This window comes from Embiotoca jacksoni, unplaced genomic scaffold, assembly GCF_022577435.1.
Source record: "Embiotoca jacksoni isolate LCO1_2020_lvr unplaced genomic scaffold, fEmbJac1.0.p SCAF_5, whole genome shotgun sequence".
NCBI classification, from domain to species: Eukaryota; Metazoa; Chordata; class Actinopteri; family Embiotocidae; genus Embiotoca; species Embiotoca jacksoni.
In genome coordinates this window covers 13898534-13922649 of record NW_027185403.1, presented here as the reverse complement: position 1 = coordinate 13922649, position 24116 = coordinate 13898534, and the positions used below count along the sequence as shown (strand labels likewise).

Here is a 24116-nt window from a genome sequence, read left to right as displayed (position 1 = left end):
AGCTAATAATGCATTATCAATTAGTCCCCTTGGCTACTGATCGATGCTTAGCAGGTGGTACAAGGCCATTTTGTTCATTTAGGACTATATTGTCCTCTTCCCCCGTGATTCTCTTATTTCCTTCTGTTCATTAGATCCTGGCTCGCAGACCTATCAGGTTTTGCTTAAATTGCAGCAGAACTGATGTTCAATATTCCATTAAAGATCATGTTTAATCACTGTTGGGCAGCCACGGCACCACTGTGACAATTCCTGTCCTGAATTGAATTGTGACAATAATAAAATGACAGTGGGCTTGTTGCCGCTTTCAAATAAATGTCATTCACATAAATGGACCTCGTCTTCTGCGAAGGCAAAGGCCTTTATCTGCACACGTGTTGCTGACCTATACAGATGTGAAGGCAGAAGGAAAGAAAAAAGTGTGATACAGTGAAAGAGGGAGAAGGGGACAGGGGGCAGAGCTTGTGTGAGAGAGGTGATTGGCTGCTATAATACCATGGATAAGTATTGTGGTATTAAAATAAAGGTTACAGATCATTTCGGATAAGCCTAGCTTATCTCCCCCTTAGATCAGAAATTAAATATGTCATCACATTACAATCCAGGATCTAGTCAATCAGAAAATACATATTTTATACAAATGAATCCTGGCTGGTCTGCAGACACCGGGGTTAGCCTTGCATGTGGTGCCACACCACATCATCAGTTCTATTCGAGAAGTGATGGATGGCTTTAAAAGATTTACTGACTACGTCATACGCGGTATTTAGACTTCAAAGGATTGAAAGAGGACAGGAGCTGATGCTGATAAACTTGGGGGATATAGAAGGGGGTTGTATTCCCTACCCACTGGGGATTTAAATGATTTGTGGAATATCAGTTATTAATATTGTATATACGATTCTACTATAAAATATTTCATAAAGTGCGAGGCAAATGTGCAGCGTTTCAATATTTCCTCCCATCATCTTCTATTTTCTTTGTAGAAGCCTTGTCGACGTCCGCTTCAATCAACAAAGAAAATATAATCTCCCATCTTCATAAGGCAGTTGCTGAGGTTTATTGAAATAGGAATGTGAAATGCATGTATTTTCCACCTGAGAGGGTTTGCTTTTGTGGTGACAATGCGAAGCACGGATCAAAATCGTTTCCATCAATGCTGGCAGATGAAATGCAAACACAATCAAATCAGTCTGGCCCACACAACAAGCTTCCGCTCAAATGCCAATCTCACTTCACCTCATCATGTGTCTGATGAGAAATCATAGTGTGGGAGAATCTCCTAATCTATGCAAACACACTGTCAGCATTGATTTGTTCGGAGGGGATATGTCTTTATTAGGACCGGCCAGACGTCTCCTCCCTCCGACCTGGGAAAGACACAGAGCTGGCCGGGGCTTCGGAAGCAGTCACAGCCATAACAATTGAGATAAGTTACTGAGGACAGGTAATGAGAACCGATAGACTCGTGGATGGATCGATATTGGACATTGAGACATTGAAACCAGGAGAGGAAGGACAAATTGTGACATCTCTTTCCTTTTCCATGTTCAAAAGAGTTTCTGAAACAAGTGGTGTGTGTGTGTGTGTGTGTGTGTCTGCAGGGATGTGAGTGTGTATGTGTGTGCGTGAAGGGGGCCAAAGTGTTCACGCAATACAAAGGTGTGTAAGTAAGTCTGACTATAAGTAAGGAACATTCACAGTCAGCTGGAGCAGCTCTTTTGTCTTCCCTGCACTAAATCACTTTCAATAAACAGACCTGTCTGATGAGGCCAGAGGTCATGTCAGCTGCAGACAGTTATCCACATGTCATGTTTTCTGCGCCTGAGCTCTGACTACTGAGCAGTCTGACTGAAACATGCCTGCACTTCAGACCTGGGCTAGTTATTAATTCAAACCCTTCCAGTTACTTTGACGTTTGCAGACAGAGTCTGCTGGGACTGCACATGGACGGAGTTTGCTGAATATTGCTTCTGCTGTGCCGGGTCAGATCGGTTCATCTCTGAAACAGTTATGCATTTGATATTTCTTCAACTCTGCTCTGCAGTGTGAAGGTGAGGGCATTATCGATTATGGCTTTGGCTCTCTTTGATCAGTTTGTTTTTCTATTTCATATTCTTTAAGTAAGAGATGCATGCATAAAAAGTCATTAGGAATTCAGGAATCCCTTGACGTTTTCTTTGCAGGTCCACAGCAGACGATGTAAGGTTGCTTCAAGTGCACTGGTGATCGGACATGCATTTGGAAACAGGCCGTCTAGTTCGATTTTCTACTGGTGTCCCAGACAGAAGTATAAAAAAAAACGTTTCTCACTGCTTTAGTCATTTTTGAACACACAGGGAGCCATCAAATGTAGCAGGTTTTTAATAATAATTTAATTTATAGAAAATAACTAAGTTTATAAGCAAACAAAAAAATGATGCATCATTCTTGTCTTACATGCAGAGAAATGTATCTTATTAATCTTACTTTGAAGCTTGGGAGGTGTGTTACAGGGTGATATTGATATATGACATAATATAATGTCTTTGACAAAACAAAACAATTATATCTATTACTGGTTTATACAGTGAAGGAAATACCTGGCAACTCACACTGAAGCAAAAATAATAAAGAATGATAGTCTAACATTGTCATAAAGCGTGCTCTGTGATTTGTAATATTACCCAAACAAGTCTAACACCCTGAAATGTTAAGGGAGAGCTACCTCAGTGTAACTGATACGGAAGAGTCATGTATATGGTAGTAAACGGTAAGTAATCATATTGCTCGGCTCGTTCCTATTTAAAGAAATGAAAACTGCTCAATAGATTTTAAGTTGCAACACTAATTGTTTTTTTCCCCCCACTGTGGTCAAATTTAACCTTATCTTTCTTTTATTTGCTCCATCTGCCTGGAGCCTTCAGCAGTTATTGTAGATCTAAAATTACAAAACGTGGTTTCTCTTTGGAAATGTAAATCACTGCTGCAAGAAGCTTTTAATGTTTTGGGATGTTTTTAAATATTTTGTTCGTATCGATAATTTATTGTTTTGGATTAGACATGGTTATTTTTAATGTTGTTAGCCAGTGTGTCGGTGCCATTTAGGTTGTTGTTAGGATAAAATCTTGTTCACTACTTTTAGAATTTTTTTTGTCATATGTCTGTAACTTGTTATCCCTGCTTATCTTAGCCAGGGTGCTCACGGGGGATTTTTTTCTACCGAAAGTTTACATTTATTAGTAGTTTTTCAAATGCACGTCTGCTTCTAACAATATATTCAAAACTCAAAACTTCATTGTTGGGCCGCTCCTCTATCAAATACTGGAAGAAGAATATTATTGAACAACAAATGTGCACACCATCTCCAGCAATGAATCTTGACTCCAATGTGTCTACATGCAATTTCCATTATTTTATTTTTGTCATTTACATAACAAATAAAAAGGGATCCTTGATAAGAATTGCAACCAGTGTCTGATATCTCAGGACCTTTTTGATTGTTGTTTGCTGGTCACAGGGGCACATATGGTACTTACATCTCTGTCTATGTTATTAGAGAAAAGAAGCGTGAATTGTACTGGGTGTAAATGGGCAGAGGTGACCTTTAAGTGTCAAGTAAAAAAAAAACATTTTTAAAGTTGCTCTCAAAGAAATATGTTATTTTGAGAAGGCGATTTTTCTCTGTTCCACTATAATTGTCAATCTTTTTTTTTTTTTTTTTTTTTTAACTTGGATATGTCTCCAACTCCTCAAGGCATCATGTTGATATCAGGCAGCTTCTGGTGTGACAGAAGTCCTGGTTGCTTGGCAACAGGTGTGAGTTTAGAGTCCAGTGTGACTGTGACGACCAGTGTGAGAGGACAGCCTGACAAGCTGCACGTACACACGCGCAAGCACACGCAAGCACGCACACGTGCACGCACGCGCACACACACACACACACACACACACACACACACACACACACACACACACACACACACACACACAGCTTTAGTGCAGTTGGATGTGTGCGCCTCACATGTCTCTAGCAGGAAGGGGGATTAGACGGAGCCATCAGTAAACTCCTCCGGGCAGCGGTGACATTAAACAGCACAAGTGTTTGAGAGATCGATGTGGGTACCTTGGAGCAGCCATACCTCTGGACAACCGCATGTCCTTCATAACGGCACAGCTCCACATATGAGACATTCATCATCAAAGGCAGTGGGACCACAGAGTGATGTGCAGAGCTAAGAGGGAGCCTTGGAACTTCGTGGGGTTTGTAGAGCCGGAGCACTTCGCTGCTGCGGGGGTCCGGTGGCACGCAGCACGACGGATTTGTTTCACAGACAAATGAATGCTCACTATAACAGTTCATAACCACATGGCAAATGGTCCATCATCATTAAACATTGGCAGAGCAATGTTGCATTAGTAATGTGATGTTCCCATAAAATCAGCAGTTTATGGGCCACATCATGTTCTTTGGCTATTGACAAAACACAATTCATATTCCCCAGATCAAAGTTGGTGATCCACAGTGTCATCCAACTGAGGGCTGCTAAAATCCAGTGATTGTATATCAGACAATCCGTGGGTTTACATGACCAGGTTGATCTTCGGGTGGAGTTCTTCAGATGTTCGACCATATCGGAAATCAAATGTGCTCACAGTCGTTCTGAAGGTGGAGTGAACAGCCGACCATCAAAGAAAGGAGAAGGGAGCACGAGAGATATTTTATAAAGATAGAGATAACAGTGCACATTTTCAGACAATCTCTCCAGAGAGACATGGATAGAGTCACACTGAGAAGTACTCATGACAAGTGTTCAAAATAATTGAGAAAAAAAGAGCTTGAGTGAAACGTACAATGCCTGGGCCCTGACTGACCGCTGCACAGCTAGCTAATCACGGCGTGAAGTGGGTCTGAATATCTGATCGTCAGTTTCAGAAAGTTACATATAGTGGACATCACTGCCCCCCCCCCCATCAGACGTAGGACAGGGGAGGAGGGAGAGAGTTCCTGATAACATCCGACCTTTCGACATGAAGTTCAAACAGATGATAAATCCCTCTTAGGAATCAAGGTCCTGCAGGTAATCAGAAAATTGTTTAACTGCATGTTTATTTGAACTTATTAGAGGGAGAAGACACTGTGTGGCAGGAAGAGAAAGAATATTTTCCTCTATCAATGAGTCAGCTGACTTATTTAGACTTCCACTTTAAAGTTTCTACAGTGCTTGTGTTAATTTCAATTTCAGCTGCACTTGAGTTGGAAGTATTTATATTAATTATCTCTCCTCTCTGCCAGCTGCACTGCTGTCACACTTTCCTTGTCTCCTGTCTTTTGTAATGCACATGGAGTCTTGGAAGCTGCTTAGAAAAGCGGTTACCCACAAACATGGCAGAGAAATCTGCAGTCTTTAGGACAAATCTCCATGGGAACGTTGAGTTTCTTTAATCTTCTGCTGTGATTCTGGAAACCAGGTTTCTTGCTAAAATTGCATTTAAGAAAGCAGCTTACTGAACAGAGCCGTCTTTCACCTGGTTACTTAAGTGCACGTCAACACACTGACAGTAATACAAAAAGGAACACGTTTTTTTTCCACAGAAAAGTAATAAAACAATCAGGTACTTCAGCTGTATGTCTTTAAGGCTTTAAGTTTACCTATGGCTGAGTCTCACATAACCAGGCTCTGTGCTCCATCGTGCTGTGCCGGTACTGTAGAATAGTCTGCCTGCAACCATACATCATTCTCTTCAAGATGAAAAACTCTCAGGCTTATTTGAATTTTTTCTTTTCAAGCAATCATAATCGTTTTAGGCAGCAGTAAGTGCAGGATGCAGCAACGATGACGTTGGGAGGCGAACCGTGGCATTAAAATGTCTAAATCCCAGAACAATACCCAAACAGACATGCTTTACTGCATGATCCAAATCTTTGTCAAAACTTCCCAATTTCAGTGTGTCAGAGGTAGTTGTTGTCTCTTGTCGTGACGGGGATTTTGAACATGGTAAGACACAGATAGCGGAAAAGGAGAATGTTGACTGAAATAATTGGGTTGCAGGTTTATACCAGCAGCCTACATCTGGTGAGTGAGATGACCTATTGCTAGTAAATTTTCAACACTTTTTTTTCTTTCAATATCAACGCTTTGTTTATATGTATACTTACTGCTCCTGTGCAATGCCTTGATAAGTTGCTGCTCTAAAAATAATTTTCCAACTTGGGATCAACAAAAACACTCATCTATCTGTCCCATTCATCATAGCAATTCTCATTTGTATCACTCCCCTCAACAACTGTAAGAAACTGTGAGAAAAGAACTGTTAATGAACAATACAAGAAGGAAGATCAAATTTTCTCACTGTTGACTCACTGACAATTTCTTCCTAATGATGCAAATCCACAAATGCTCCACTGTGCGCTCGCATTCCCTTTTCAAAACGGAACTAATTAACTTTTCAGACTCTTTTATAGCCATTATTTACAAGAGACTGACTCTAAAATGTCTCATGCACGAGATAAAACAAAATCAAACCAATGGGAAGACTGTGTGTGAGTGACAGCAAAGGTTGTGGGGCATGACATGAAGAGCTATAAACAAGATGCAACGTGTATTCAGTTCCTCTTTCACCTGCACTCAATGTGCCCACGCAGTGACATAAACTAGACTCTGTGGAAATATACAGCCATATTGTAGTCTCTTCTAACATCTACAGCACAAGAAAACAGATCCTGTACAGGAGAGAAGTGAAGTTTAAATCTCCCCCTATGTCTCAAAGTCACTCACATAGTCTAAAATAATAATTAAAAAAAGCTTCTTTTTGTTTTGTTTTTAATTAGAAAAAAAAGAGAAGTCAGTACTTTCACCAATCAAAGCCTCAGTGTGGGAGACTAGAAGAAATCCTTACCCACAAACGTGTCAGGTTGAATTCACACTTCGACTCGTAGAGCTAGATACCAAGGACATCTTTTAGACAGGTTTTGCCTACATTTGTGGAGCTGCTGCATGTTAATTCTAAACTCTGTAGACCAGATGGATAAAATGTTAACACCGTGAGCTCTTTATCTTAAAACAGAGAGGTGACGTGTGCATATAAATTGCTGCATTTCTGATTAAATTTCCCTTCAGATTTGCCTGCTTTGCCATTGTATTTTCATTTATATGTGTGCAGCAGCTGATTGGTATGTCATTTTTTTTTTTGTAAGATCTCAGTTGCTGGGCATTATCCTATTTTTAAACATGTGTTTGTTATGTATATCTACGAATCTGAGAGTGCTTCTAGTGTGTGTGTGTGTGTGTGTGTGTGTCTGTGTGTGTGTGTGTGTGTGTGTGTGTGTGTGTGTGTGTGTGTGTGTGTGTCTTCCTGCTCCCCCTTGGGAAAAAAAACAAACAAATCCTGTCATTTCCACGTTTCTCTTTCCCAATCAGTTGTCAGGACTGTGAATGGGTGGTTTGAATTTGCAGATCGCTGCTGAATCACACCACATTAGTGTCATACATGTTTATGACACTGACGGCGGAGGCGGACGATTGCAGCACAACAGAGAGAAAAACAAACAGGTCTCCAAGGTGATCGAGAAGATTTCTGAGACTGAAACCAATGTGCTTATTATGAGTCTGGCAGGCTAAATAGGCTGGAGGATAAGCCAAGAGCCTGATGGAGCACAGAAATCACTGGCAAATTGCAAACCTTAGTTTTGGCACACAAGCACTTTACATAATGTATCTATGAAGTTGCACATGTCAAACATCTGCAACAGACAACATCGGAACACAGGTGAAAACACTGCTCAGCTCAGCTGAAAAAAATGCCAACAAAGATGCACATTTTAGCCAAAATTAAATGGAAATGAATTGTTTGGATGGAAAACAGCGTTGATTCGTGTACCTGTGGCTGGATCAACAATCCGCTCAATCAAGTGGTCGTCTTGGTGAACCCATTCGCCGTTGCACTTAAAGTAGATCTGTGTAGCGGGGGTGGAGCGGCACGTCAGAGTCACCGGCTTGTTCTTCACGATGTACTCGTCCTCAGGCTCCACTAGGAAGCGAGGTAACTGGTCCGAGAAGGTGCCAGGAAGTGTTGCTGTGGCGGCATGTTCGGAGCCTTGGAGAATAAAAAACAAAAACAAAGAAAAAAGCAGAGATTTTAGAGGGATGCCAAATAAAACTGAAAAAAAGCTTTCAAAGCTTTTCAAGTTGTCATGAAGGCAGGAGCTGAAACCTTTTCGTGTCTCGTGGTTGTGACTGCCTATCTACTGAGCGAAAATGCAGCAAATATCTAATGCAGAGATTCAGTGTCCTTGGTGAATTTCAGCTCATACATATGCATATGAAAGAGGCTGAAGAAGACAGACACAGAAGGACAGACAGAGTGAAAAAAGAGAGTCAGAGTTGTACGGAGGAGAGTTGGCAGTGACAGAGCTCGGCCTTGTGTGCTCTTGGCTGGGTCAGAGGGAGAGTGTCGTCCATGTCTTTACTCCAGCTCTTAATCAAAGCCCTTTAACATCACCGCTGATGGACCAGCAGCCATAAATCCCGTCTCAGCGACTAGGCCACTTCACACTGTGTTATACGGCTCTTCAACCAGGACTCTAACTCTACCCACATTAAGCACGACAGGGCAGGAGGCAGGGAGGTTAAAGATGACTGACAGCTAGACAGTCTGTTAACTCAGAATCACTTCCGATATACTATACATGTTTTCTTTATAATTACAGAATCTTACATGACATTGAGGACTTATGGAAAGAAATAATAGGAAAGATATAGCTCCACTGTGCAAAGCTACAGGAGCTGTCCTTGCTTGGACAATACTACAGTTCACAGCAGAGTTCTGTGCTCGCTGAAAAATGTTCAATACAAATGCTGAACGACACAAAAGAGCCTACAGCGCACGCATCCTTCCTCCACGAACACAGTTTCTCCCTCTCTAAACATATTAGGCTTGTGCGAGAGATAGCGAGAGGACACAGAACAGAGTAGAAAGAGGGAAATAACCTCTTTACACCACCGACACTCAGGGGAGACCAGTAAATCCCAAAATAAAACCCCTTTAAAAGGAGTGTAATATTAATTTACTGCCCTGTATCCAATATGGCTGACAGATCAGGCATTAACAACCGTCTCCATCACTCCCTGTGCAGCAGGAGAGGACGGGAGTCCACATCTCTCATAATGAAACGGCAACACTCAAGCTGACCTTTCTCTCCTCTCGTGCTCTCCTCCCTCACCCAGCCTTTGTTCATCCTTACAGCTTGCTGATGCCCGGGTCAGGGATAATATTACGTTGCATCATGAAACACCAATCTTTAAATAAAGACATTATCTGTCAGTTCCACTACACATTATATTAATGTCTCTCTTTCTTTCCCTTTTTTTCTTCACCCCTGTGTGCTGAGTTGCTAATTTATCAGGATGAGATATAGTGAAACGCCGCTGCTGCCGCAGCTGAACCCCGTTAATGTTTCGTGTACATGTTTAACTCTTAATGAAAACTAAATGTTCTGTGTCCAATGAACGACATACATCACTTGCTGACACTTTGCCATTGTCCCCATTTTCCGATGACATTTTCTTATTGTATGCATTTGCAGAGAAAAATACAGCAGCTTTTCTTTCATGACAACATAACTGCCTGACATTAGCCGCGACGTATGTGAGATTCTCATCTCGTGGTGTCGAGGAAAAGGCCACAGTTCATCAGAAATAGTGAGTATAATTGCTTTAAAGGAGAGTCAAAAGTTTTGCAAATAAAAAGCGCAAGATCAGTAGGTCAGCCTGTTTGAAAATGTGCTGGTTCTAATGATGGCGGCTTCTTCTAATGGGCCAGCTTCCAGCTTTGTGACCGCGGCCATTAGCTGGCTGGGCTTGACCCCCTGTACTCCCTGCAGACTGAAGACGACAGCTCACTAAAACAGTGGGTGAGACTCACCCCACACCTGCCAGGTTAATCATCTTATAGAAGACAGATGATGTTGAAACAGAGAGCGAAACCAACGCCACCCGAGGAGCCTGACGAGTTGTGAGAATGACTTGATGAACTCCTGATGCCGTTAACTCGCCGCTGGCTCCTCATTTGTGCGGTCACATTCAGCACGAACTCTCAACTTCTGATGATGTTTCCACTTTGTGTTTGAGGGTGAGGGCGCTTGTGTGAATCACTAAAAGGGTGGGGGTTAGTCTTCCATTTTAGAACATGTACTTTAGGTTAATGAGGTTAAACGCGTAATTTCTTTCGAGAAGTAAATTGTCATTTTATGGGAGGGCATTCTAGTCACGCACTGCTTTATGTCAAAGCCATAATGGAGGGTTGATCTGTAGTAAATTGGCTTAGATTATTGTCACGGCACAACATACTTCAAAGTCAACGTGCGCGCACGCGCACATGCGCACACACACACAGACACAGACACAGACACACACACACACACACACACACACACACACAGAGTATCAGCCACTTAACAGACTTCTTGCGGGTCAATGCACAAATCAAATAGACATACAGCAGCACTATGGGCACTGCATTAGATTCCACTGAGTGTGATCGGCTAAGGCCGTCATTAATTGCCAAATGCATCTGAGCCCGTTGCCAGATCATTTTGCACACGCACAAACAAACATTGGACACTGAATGTCTCCCCTGTTGATTGTACGGCCAATGACAATAAATTAATGGATACAACATGGTGGATGTGTTGCCAGGGCCCATCGACAGTTACATAAAGAAAAAAAAAAAGAATCCCGGAGAATATTTTGTATTCTTGTACGTTTTAAATGAAACACACCCAGTTTTGACCTGATGTTTGTCTGCAGCTGCATTTCTCTCGAGACCCACTTCATCTGACCTAAAACACACACACAAACACACACACAACAAGGGTGCACCAGCTGTCAGTGTGCTGAGCCATGATGTCCAGGGCAGATTTCCTGCTGCACACAGACCTCATGTCTCATCTGTCCAGCTGACCACGTCAACTCCCAAGTCAGGGACTGAATGCATCCACAGGAGGAGGAGATGATGAAGTGTTTACGATGCAGTCAAAACGCACTTGGAAATATATTTAAAAATCTAAAAAGAGGTGATATTCCTGTCATCACTGTAACCATGATCTATGTGCGCACACCGCTGCAGTTCAAAAAGCATACAGGATTAGATTTTCACAAATGTTGCCGTTTGGTAAATCCCTTTTGTTACCTGCCATCATCAATATTTCATAATGATTTTTACTTTAATGTCACTTACTGTATCACTTTCCAGGAGTAGGTATCTTTTTTTGTATAGACAGAAATCTCAAGTCTCATTTTGAAACAAAATTCCCCCGTACAAATCCTCCCTCGTCTTCTGCTGGTGTCAGCGTGCTGCTTACTGTTGACATGTCTTATCGCCATTTGTAAAATAAGCATTTATTTTAAAAATTTCTCTCCTATCTACTTGAAAAAAACAGAACTGCAGAACGGACCACAGTATGAGGATGTCAGCAGGGAGAAAAATCACAGCCGGAGAGGAAATAACCCTCTTTTGTGTTTCTCCCTCACGGCACCAACACATCATGTGCCCTTTGGAGCCAATTACATTTTTTTTTTCGACATCATGTCCCTGAAGGAAAGCATCATTGAGCAATCACTGGACATAATTTACATCACAGTGATGAACAGCCGCTATAACAAGTGTTTTATGACACCATCAGTGCCTTACGATGTCCTCTGAAATTAATTCAATTAAAATTACTACCCAGAATATTAAATATTTTCATGTTTAGCTACCATTAACAACAAAGCCAAGATCAAATTTGTCTCAAACACTTTGCTGGTTGACGTTTTTCTTCAGAGTGGGTTTGTTCAAGTGCTGTTCTGATGCTTTTTAAAGCACTCTGTGTCTTTATATAGTAATCATTGTGAATATAATGTACAGTGGGTACGGAAAGTATTCAGACCCCTTTAAATTTTTCACTCTTTGTTTCATTGCAGCCATTTGCTAAAATCAAAAAAGTTCATTTTATTTCTCATTAATGTACACTCAGCACCCCATCTCGACAGAAAAAAAACAAATGTAGAAATTTGTGCAAATTTATTAAATAAGAAAAACTGAAATATCACATGGTCATAAGTATTCAGACCCTTTGCTCAGTATTGAGTAGAAGCACCCTTTTGAGCTAGTACAGCCATGAGTCTTCTTGGGAATGATGCAACAAGCTTTTCACACCTGGATTTGGGGATCCTCTGCCATTCTTCCTTGCAGATCCTCTCCAGTTCCGTCAGGTTGGATGGTGAACGTTGGTGGACAGCCATTTTCAGGTCTCTCCAGAGATGCTCAATTGGGTTTAGGTCAGGGCTCTGGCTGGGCCAGTCAAGAATGGTCACAGAGTTGTTCCGAAGCCACTCCTTTGTTATTTTAGCTGTGTGCTTAGGGTCATTGTCTTGTTGGAAGGTGAACCTTCGGCCCAGTCTGAGGTCCAGAGCACTCTGGAAGAGGTTTTCTTCCAGGATATCTCTGTACTTGGCCGCATTCATCTTTCCTTCAATTGCAACCAGTCGTCCTGTCCCTGCAGCTGAAAAACACCCCCATAGCATGATGCTGCCACCACCATGTTTCACTGTTGGGATTGTATTGGGCAGGTGATGAGCAGTGCCTGGTTTTCTCCACACATACCGCTTAGAATTAACGCCAAAAAGTTCAATCTTGGTCTCATCAGACCAGAGAATCTTATTTCTCATAGTCTGGGAGTCCTTCATGTGCTTTTTGGCAAACTCTATGCAGGCTTTCATATGTCTTGCACTGAGGAGAGGCTTCCGTCGGGCCACTCTGCCATAAAGCCCCGACTGGTGGAGGGCTGCAGTGATAGTTGACTTTGTGGAACTTTCTCCCATCTCCCTACTGCATCTCTGGAGCTCAGCCACAGTGATCTTTCGGTTCTTCTTTACCTCTCTCACCAAGGCTCTTCTCCCACGATTGCTCAGTTTGGCTGGACGGCCAGGTCTAGGAAGAGTTCTGGTCGTCCCAAACTTCTTCCATTTAAGGATTATGGAGCTCTGAGGAGCACTGTGCTCTGAGGAATCTTGAGTGCTGCAGAAATGATTTTGTAACCTTGGCCAGATCTGTGCCTTGCCACAATTCTGTCTCTGAGCTCCTTGGACAGTTCCTTCGACCTCATGATTCTCATTTGCTCTGACATGCACTGTGAGCTGTAAGGTCTTATATAGACAGGTGTGTGCCTTTCCTAATCAAGTCCAATCAGTTTAATTAAACACAGCTTGACTCCAATGAAGGAGTAGAACCATCTCAAGGAGGATCAGAAGAAATGGACAGCATGTGAGTTAAATATGAGTGTCACAGCAAAGGGTCTGAATACTTATGACCATGTGATATTTCAGTTTTTCTTTTTTAATAAATTTGCACAAATTTCTACATTTCTGTCAAGATGGGGTGCTGAGTGTACATTAATGAGAAATAAAATGAACTTTTTTGATTTTAGCAAATGGCTGCAATGAAACAAAGAGTGAAAAATTTAAAGGGGTCTGAATACTTTCCGTACCCACTGTATGTACATAAGGGTTCTGGGAACAGGAGCACTCTTCATGTCACTGTCAGTACACCTGTGACAACATAGTGATCAAACACATGAAAAGAAATAGAAATGGGGTCTGTAAAGGAAAAAAAGCATCATCCACCATCATATATAATGTGGAGGACGGCGGACTGATGTTTGTCCCCAGATGACAAACATTTACTCCTCACATGTCTGGGATTCAAAATACATTTTTCAATGAGACAACCATGCTTCAACAAGCAGTCCTTCAACCACACACACTTGTCATGTTTCAAACACATGTTCACGTATGCCGCATAGACACTATCATGGTGGCCGAAATACACACAGGAAGCCTAAAAAAAAACATGTGCATGTATGCAAAATATAAAGGACAAGGATGCAGAAGAGGACGAAAAGCTGCTAACAAACAGCTTTGTCTTTCAATCAATGACAGATGCAGGGCTATTTATGCAAACAAAAAAAGAGCAGGTTTGCACAGCAATGCTATGAAACAAACAAATTCTGATACCATGCAATATTCCCGGTGATTAGGGTTGGTATGGAAAACAATCAATTACTGTCAGCAAATATGCACTTGTATGGAAACAGCTGCGAGGCATTAAATAAACATGTAGGGGAGCTGGCACCCATAGCAACCTAAACTTCATCATATCACATTTGTATCGGAGGAAGGAGGATACAGAGAGGCTTGACAAAAAAAAGAAAAGAAATCAGAGACTGAAGGACAGAAGGAGAAGATGGCCCTGGGAGGATGGGAGTGAATATGGAAATTATTTTCACACATGCCACATTATTATAATCTTCACCCATTTAATTGAAAACAAAATTGGCTGGTAAGCATGTACACTGATGCAGGACTGTATGTCTGTTTGCATATATTCATTGAGGATCCTAATAACAGGCTGCCTACAGTGTTCCTGACAGGAATATTTCCATGATAGATTCACTCCTGAAGCTCGGGTCACATTGTCAACTTTGAGAATTGCCATCAAAAGCAGGCGACATAAATCATCTTTACTCAAATAGGCAGCTCTTTGAATGATTAAATGCTGCTTTTTGAGATGTGTCACTAAACAGTTTGTCAACAAAACGGAAAAGAAAAAATGTTGGAGCTGTTGTGTAAATATGGAGCACAGCAACACTATTTAACGAGCTTTACACCTTTGAACAGGAGCTTATACATCTGCTTATTCCAGAATGTTGATTCCTATTTATCAATTTTCCTGCTCATTTATTTGAAGTAAAAACTTCAGTGGAGGGGTCAACGCAGGGAAGCAACTTTGTGCCATCTATCAGCGGCACCACCAACGACATCTTCGCTTCAGCTCACCTTTCAAGGCGACGCCGTCTTGAAAGTGACTGTCAGTGAGACCGGCTGCATGTGTGTCTGTATATTTGTCTGCATAAATGCGCATGTTTGTGCAAATGGGTGTGAATAAATGGCTGAACGTGATGCCGAACCAGATAAACAGCTGGGAGCCTGAATTGTGTAGGTAACAGCAAGAGTGCGTGACAAATTCATCGTTTCGATTGAAATAGTTATACGGTCTAGCCTTCGATTGTGAAACCACACTCTCTATTCTTAGAAGCATCATTAATAGTGTGGAATCTCCAAATTAAAAGAAATAATCATATTCATCACTGAAGTGCCACAGCTGATGCTTTGTCCTCGTTCGCTTTCAGATGTTTCCACAAACAGTCCAGTTTTGGGACTAAATCTGCCTCTCAAATAATCAGTGGTTTAATCAGTGGGTGTGACGTCCAATGAACTGAAGCCTGCACTAGAAAATTCTCAGCTATTTTATTCATGTTCCATTATATTCTGTCCTCTTTAATTGCAAATTAAGTGGGAGAACGTTTAGCTGCTTTGTGAAGAAAATAAACTTTTGATCATGACCTCATATTAAATAGCATCTCCTAAAGAGATGAAAAGCTTAGTTTCAACTAAAATACATAATTCAAACCCAGAGGAAAGCAAAGATCAAGTTGCATTATTAGTTACCCAAATGCACTTTTTTTTGAGTGCGTTTGTCTAAAAATTATTTCTTGTTTCTTGTTGTCGGCTCAAGAAACATTATCACTCAGAGTTGCATCACACATCTATTTAACACTTGGAACACTCGGTGTAAAAGGTCATTTCAACCATGCAAAATATCTGGCTGAAAAAACATGAAATTCAATTCAAAGTCTTTAAAAATGAAAAGGAGCTACAAAATATTTTGGTGAAATCAAAGAAGCTGAGGAGAAAAATATTCTACTCGTGTAAAGCCTGTGCAGACATGACGAACACTTGACAGAAGGCTCATTTTCGAGGAAGATCCAGAATGCTTCGCTGTCGCAAAACTGGTGATGTAAATGCCTTCAATTCTTCAAAGCTTCACCTATTTGGCACTTCGTTGCATGATGTTTCTCAAAAGAGCCACAGAGATTTAAACACATTTGACTTAATAACTACATGCAATCCTCAAAGGAACTGAAGACATCCTGAGCTGTCAGGAGGGGCACTCGCAGTCGCAGTCTTTGCCATCCAAGGCACGCACACGCTCACGGATTTGTCGTCCCCTTACGCTTAGCCGGAAACGAGGTTATCCCGAAGCAAGTTGATTATAGAAGTCGGAGCAGGCATGGGAAGAAAGAGAAATGCAGACGGAGAAGGAATGTAGGCATTCTTAAATCTTTGAAATGGAAGTTGGGAAATAATGGGAGGAAGGAGGAGAAAAAAGTCGAGACAATTTAGATTACCAAATTAATCCTTTAATTACTGGATATGCCTACAGCTAAAATGAGAAGTTTCTCACACTCCATTTTACAAATGGAGGACAATTCAAACTGCAGAAAGTGAGGCAGACCGCTGTAATGATCAAGAGCCACAAACCTTAAAATAATCAAATGGTGTCAATCTATGTCGTTCACAATGCTGGAAAAACTAAACAAAACACTACAAATTGCAATTCAGTGCTGTAATGAAACTCACTGCATCCCATTTCTCATGTTACAAATAGTGTTACTTGGAGTTTTACAATTAGATAAAACATGTTCTCTCTCAGCTGGCCTTGCAGCATGTCCTCACAGATAATACACTACCAATTTAGGGTCTGTAAAACAAATGAAATATGTTGGCAAAATAACAAATGAAGAGTGTATAACTGCTGATGTCTGCACAAGCTCCTTAAAGTTGTTCATTATGCTCTGAGGTGTTTTGACCATTGTAAAACGGGCCGCTGCGACACTCATCAACCCCCTCGACCTGCCTGTTCTTTTCTTTTCCTCCTCTGCGTCTCATCATTTATCGTCCTCCAGGTAAAGATCCAGGTCGGAACAAATGGAGAATGACTCGCACCGTCTAATTAGTGTGACGGAGCTTCGGAGGCTCCTCAGCATCGGACGGAGAATTAGAACACAACACAAAGATATGATCCATAACAAGGCTGCGATAAAGCATCACCTGCTCAAACGCTGATAGCCGTAACACAATGCCAGCACCAACTTTTCCAATTTACTAAGCCACCAGTCCTCGGAGTGGTGACACAATGTGCAATGGGACTCATTTACAGTTCGCCACTAACATTAGCACAAACACATGCTTAAGTATAGAGGGCAACTGTCACTGGTTTACAGATTGACTAGGCAGTCGCATTGAACTTCATTATTTTAACAAGACAAGATACAAATGGCATTAACATGTGATCTGGTTCTGGATGCTCTCATTGGAAAAAGAAAAGAAATACACTTGTTAATGCACTGTGTATGGAATACAAAGCTCTGGCTAGTAATGTGATTGAATCTCAGGCAGAAGTAAAAGCAATCCGCACAGCATATATATCAATATTTTATCGTATCGTGATGAGACTAGATATTGTCTCAGATTTTTGACAGGTTAATACTGTAATATTCCTGTTTCTAAAGGCTGCATTACAGTAAAGTGATGTCATTTTACCAGCCTGCAGCCTGTAGCTGCTCTACTTGCCTTTACACACTTCGTCATTATATCCACATTACTGAGGATTATTTATCAAAAATGGTATGCAAGTATTTTGTGAAAGCCCCAGTACCCATCCCAACAATATTCTTAAAACATTCTTAAAAAAAAAAGTTTGAAATATTGGTTAAGCATGAAAAAAGCTGTCATGCCACATCGTTTATTGACCTGGGATGTGTCAGTTACATCTCTAATTTGCCAATTGAGAATTAATCACAATGCAGGCAGAAATAAGAGAACAGAAAGGATCCTTAATGCCAGGCATTAATTGAAAAGACAAATTTCTTCATTCGGTCATTATTGAAATACAGGTTGCATGTTTACACCTGATGTAACTGGGACCGAACTAACGTGTTAGTTAGTATGCCAAGATCTTCTAAATTAAGAAAAATCTCATCTTTTATGTAGCTCCATAAATTTGTTTTGGTTTATAATCAAATGGATTTCATAGCAATCCATCCAACATTTTACTTAAAAGCACAAAATTGTTAGTAGGATTAATCCTCTGGGAACCAAATTTCACAGAAATCCAAATTAACCAAAGCAGTGGACAGACAGCGGTTGCTAACTTTATCGCCATGCGGCTAACATGACTAAAAATAGTTTCTGCCCACTTTAATGAGAATGAAAACAAGACAAGAATAATAATTGCTCTAACTGTAAGAAATGCAGACACATAGCAGCAGCATTATTAAAAAGGCATGTGTTTACCACAATACTGCATGTTCACAAATAACAGACTTAAATCCACAGGCTGCAGACCTGAAAGAGAACTATAACTGGGAATTATGTAGATGCGCGTGAACCTGTCTAGAAATGAAAGGCATAGCTGGTTATCAGATATGACTTCCCGTCCAAAGCAAACCAAAGCACATCTGAACTCCACGTGTGTTTAGGGTATCAGTCGAAGGCAGCAGCGGTGTAAAGAAGGGGAAACTCATTTCAACCTGAACAGCTTTCTGATTATTCTCAAAGTTTTCTTTTTCCCCGGCTCTTTCCAGTCCTCCTGACATCACAACCGAGAGCAAAGACACACTGGCGGCTGGGACTTAGAAATGCATGAATACAAATCGGTTTTGGAAGAAGCACTGCTTTCATTACTCAAAACACACCTTCGCCTCTATTTCGGGTTAATCTACCTCAAAAAATGAATTTGAGTTTTCTTAGCCAATTTAATGAAGTTAAATAAAATATGAAGCAATAACTTTCGTCACTATAATGAAGCTCTGCATGTGTGACGGCAGCCACCTGTAACATTCACAACAGCTCATGCAAGACAAAACAACACTGATACTCGGTCTGGTCAAAATCCCAATAGCTGGCTCAACGGCTTAGCCTCCTCACTTTGATGAATATTCGCCTCTTTGAGTCTGACTCATGTTATTTGGCAACGGTAATCACTCTTGTAATTTGTACATGACTCCTTACCGGATCATGTACATTAAGAATGATGGAAATAGGACCCTGGACATGCAGAATAACCCTTTGCACTGATAGACGAGTAATGACAATAATGATGTATGCCGCTGTGCAGTCACTGAGGTTATTAGACGTCAGTGAGGTGAAAATAAAATAAGCTGCACATTAGGTTTAAAACAATGGTAAATGGAAAATACGATGCCCAGCTGCTCCCTAACAGACCCCAATACAACAAACTCTTCCTAAAATACAGTTTCTACTTGTTTTTCCTCGCACAGTCTAATTTCTTCTGCTTTAACAGCATCGACGCTGGTATAAAAAAAAGAGAGATAATGAAGAGATGGTAACACACTTGAGCACGGCGCTTGTTCCGCCTTAACCCTGCAGATCAGATGTGATGTTATAGGCTTTAAGTTACTTCAGGCTCTGACTGCTGATGCCTACACAATGTAATTTCCCACACCTGTAACACCCAATTCCTATCACTCCGTCTCGAGAGAATCTTTATTTCCTCACCTCATCCTAATTTTCTGAAAGAAATATTTTAAAAAACGTATTTAACAACGCTAGCATGTCAGTGGGTTCATAACATTTTAAAGCATCAAGTCTTGAGGGAAATTAAAGACAATGAGGATTTAAGATTAGCAGGCGGAGTGATTGAATTTAGTCAGTCACAAATTGACTGTTGAATTCTCCGGTGGGGGAAGCAGCATTTAAACGATAACACTGGCAATATACTATAATTTATTCAATGTTAACAATTCCCCCAAAAGACCAAAACCTTTCAAACCTTAAACTTCAGAACATTCAATAATATATAAATCTAAGATTGATAATTTCATAAAACATCTGGGCAGCTGACCTTTTTTTTAAACAACAGGAACGTATTTGTTAAGGACTACTTTTGGCTGCACATTAATCCATTGTTTGGATAACATTGGAGCTCTATATGGCACAGAAGAACAATATGTCAAGGTTTAGATAAACAAAAAATGTATGGTTCATTTCGGTTTTTCAAATGATTTGTTAACATAAAGACAAATAAAGAATATGACCAGACATATTTAAATCCTTTACTTAAATGAAACTAGCAATACCATCATATAAAAGTCTTCAATGAAAAGTTAAAATATTAAATAGAAGAAATAGAAATAGAAGATCAGTCCCTCGCATGTTAAAGATGTAACTCGCCTCTGTGGTGTTCAGCAAATTTATATAAAAGCATTGGTAACCTGTAAATAGAATATTTTTGTTCGTGTCATGGGAAAAAACTACAAAAATAAACTGTGAATTTACATGTCTAATCCAAAAATGTGAATAAACCTGTATCTGTAAATGAACATAACATTTCAATTAAAAAAAAGTTTTTTCTTTATATAAAAAGACTTCAAATACGTTCCCAAATGTATTGTAAATTCAAAAATATTTAGTTTTTATTTATACGGTAAGTGATAAATTCAAGTTGATTGTAAATACAAATTCTAAAATTAGATACAATCAGTGACAATAACCGTAAAAAAAAAGTATTGTTACTGTAATTTTACATAGAATTGTTTGTGACTTAACTACTGATCGGTCATCTATCAATCTAGTATACTTCGTAGAGTGCGGTGTAATTTGAATTTAATCAATTCATCTCACAATTTTTCTCACTGTGATTTTTTGATGTGTGTTGCATCTCAAATATTCTGTAAAGTAGACCAAAATCTCAGCAGTACTTGAGTAAATATACAGTTACTTTCCTCCTCTTACCAGGTGAAGAGGCTGTGGGTCTGAACCAGATAAGCAGCACACAGGGATCCTCCTACTGGGCCGTTACAGCAGCTGATGATCTTCTGACAGCTGATGTGATGAGGCGGGACAGCACCGCTACGCTGCTAATAACACCTCACCGCAAATATGGGCTGAAGAGACATGCACCGTCTGGATAACAAGGAAGCTGCTCTCGTTGTACAGAAAGTGCCTATAATTCCAGTCTTTACTTCTTCCGTTTTCCACTCTGCAGTTTTACCTCAGATAATTGTAAAATTAAAAATCCCCTTTTTCAAATGTATCTAAAGTGATCTGAGAGTCGTGGACAAGTAAAATGGTAAGTTAGGTCTACAAAGAGTTGCAGTATTTCTACATGTTTACCTCTGGTGACCCAACTGAAGATGTTTAAAACTCAATTATTTATTCCTGAAGTAAACCACAATGACATTTGAAGAATTCATCATCCTGAAGTTGAGTAGTCGATGTTTTCAGAAACTCTGAAATTGAACAATAATTTACTGTGCGGTATGCTAAAAACTGCAAGATGGTAATAACATTTCCAAAGTTTACTTTGCTAGAAATAAACACACTGCAGATATACCAGGGTAAAAGCAGGTGATGATGCCACCCACATTGATATCTGCCTTACAGCATGTGCTTTTCTGCAGTCAATAAAGTCAGCCTGACAAATCAGACACGTGTATTTTTATCAGTCCAATGCTCTCTCTCGTGCGGTTTTACAAGTCATGGTCAGTACGACAAAGTCTTCAGTGCTTCTTTGTTACACAGAGGCTGAACTGCTCCACAGCTGAGGAAACTGAATTTATCAACACAATGGTCAACGTCTTTTATTCCCTCACTCACATTTACAGAGGGATTATGGCCTCAAGCACAATACACAAATTCTTTAAGCTGTCCTTGAGATCCTCCTACTGAGACTTGTGTGTTTCAATCTGTCATCTGTGCATTGTGAATACTAAAAAAAACCCCACTACGAGTAAAAATTCAGCATGTTTCCTGTTATTCCAGTATACGCTACATGTTCGGCAAAGCAGACCTGTTTCCCAAGTTCTTACAACGATGGCAACAATAGCTGTTCTGGGTTTTTCCTCTTCTCTGCCTTCCCGAATCCATAAAGAGCCTTGATGGCCACGCTCTACATTACAGAGACAGAAATTGCTTCCACATCCAACCCAATAATGTGCATGAACAATAGCAAAGCATTAGGTGACTGGCAATAAATATCTGAAAAGAGGCACTTTGCTCAGGGAAAGTATACCAATAGAATTCAAGCTATGAGGATAGTGGAATAATCTTATCAGGACTGTCAACCAATGCTCATAAAACTGTGAAGAATGGTGCAAAGTGCTATAATGGCAAGAATGATCATTATCTAAATGAATAAGAACACATTTTATAAAAAAAAAAAAAAAAATTTTTTTTTTAAATGAGTCAGCATGTCACCATCTTTCATGAGTGCAGTATAGAAAAGAGAGTCCTCGTGACTAACTGCAATTAGGGCTTTTCTTGTTTGACTGTAAAACTACCTAGAAAATTAGAGTCTTAAGGTTGAGTATAGGCTCACACAGAGTATTTGAATGTCATTTGGATAATAGAGTTGTACTCAAGGTTTTTTGGGGGGAAACTGCTTTGAATTGCAAGGCAGGTGACGACAGTGAAAGGCAATGGATGAAGGAAACAGCCAGAAAATTTGGTTTAAATGACAATTGAAAATTTGAAAAGGGGAGAAATTAGTCACACTAAATATGGCATGAAGGACCTGATGTCACTTTAGCATGCTCTTTGTAAATAACACGGGGCAACAAAATCTTAATGATTTTGTGTCACAAACTAAAATAGTTGGACCATATAGTACTTTTTTATGCTGAATTAAAATCAGTTTTTAGGCTGTTTCCATCAGGCATGGTATTAAAGTAATACAGTGTATATTATTTATTTACTAAAAATGTGTCTCTTGTATGTCTTTGCTGTTCTTTTCTCTCTTTGCTCACCCCTAACCCCAACTAGTCGAGGCAGATGACCACCCACCTCTGAGTCTGGTGGTGTCTGAATTTTTTTTTCCTGTAAAAGGTATTTTTTTCTTCCAGGTGCTGCTCATGTGAGAATTGTTGAATTGTTGGGTTCCTCTCTCCAATGTTGTAAGGTCTATCGTAAGGAATTTGCTTTGTTAAGAGCCCTGAGATTACTTGCATTGTGATTTGGCACTATATCAAATTTAAATAAATTGTATATTCATAAACTGTTACACCTAAAATACTTTTTCTGCCTATTTGGCCTCAGGAATATCCCTCTTTAGTGTCCAACAAATGTCTGCCCACATAAAAGAGGCTTCATTTTCCTTGTTAGTGCTTTTCCATGTGAGCATACTAGAACAACAAAAATACTACAGGTGATAGAAAATGTATTTGAATTCGCATACAAAATATTAAGAAACAGTTAAGCAGTGTGCTTAGACATTTCTTCCTATAGAGCAGGACATAGTTTGGCCTGCAGGTAACCACTTACCTACACATTAGACTGAATGTGGGCAGTCTTTTTCAGAGCAGGAGTAAAGAGAATTTAAAACTTTAGGGAAACAAAAGGTTACACTCCAACATTCGCACATTATTTCACTGAATACCAAATCCAAATAAGTACTGCCCACTTAAGTTCAGTTTTTAAATAATCTCTCCAAGCTTTCACTCACATTGTTAATGTGTCTTTATTTCCTTTTGCCATTATCCTGTTAAAGAACTACATAATTACTGCATGGTTATCTCAGCTCAATGACTGCAGGGGGAAACTATAGTCTAGCTCTACAAAGTAAAAAACTAAATGAAGTAAACTTCCATCAACTGCAAAACCGTCTTAATTAATTGTATCTCATTAGCAACAAATTCAACCCAAAGATTCAATTTTGAATTATTTTTTTCCCCAGTTCAATCCATCACAGTGCCATTTGGGAATCTGGTGTGCAAAATGTCAAAAACACATTTCCAGTCAGACATAACAGACAACGGACAGAATAAAAACAGGCAACAAATCAATAGACTGGAACAACAGGCTAAAACAGGTATAAGCAAGTACAAGCAGCAGATATAAGCTATTGTAAAAAGAAAAGAAAAAAACAGCAACAACTGAAGGAACAGCAATCAGGGACTGTACCTTAGGGCAGCAGTGATGCTGCCAAACTACAGAGTGCTAATTAACTGATACAAGGCGGATGAGGAGATCTTATTGTGCACTGTGAAGAAATATTCAATCTATTACACTTAGCACTGAGGAGTCTGTACTTTAACTGGGCCTTATGAGGAGCAATGAGTAGAGCCCCATGAAGCAGATAAAGTGTGGCATTATGAGGCTTATCATGGCGAACTAACGAATGTATGTATGTACTGACATGTATCATGTGTGTCAGTATCTGTACAAAGTTTTAATAAT

At 40.1% G+C, this 24116-nt stretch overlaps 1 protein-coding gene across 4 annotated transcripts in view; it reads right to left on the bottom strand.

The window, feature by feature from the left end:
- Positions 1-24116, bottom strand: part of unc5a (unc-5 netrin receptor A) — a 130807-nt gene that overhangs the window by 56810 nt on the left and 49881 nt on the right. For all 4 annotated transcript variants that reach the window (XM_069171072.1, XM_069171073.1, XM_069171074.1 and 1 more), the window contains exon 2: positions 7861-8076. In XM_069171072.1, coding sequence (XP_069027173.1) covers positions 7861-8076 — 216 coding nt within the window. The remainder of the gene's footprint in view (positions 1-7860; positions 8077-24116) is intronic.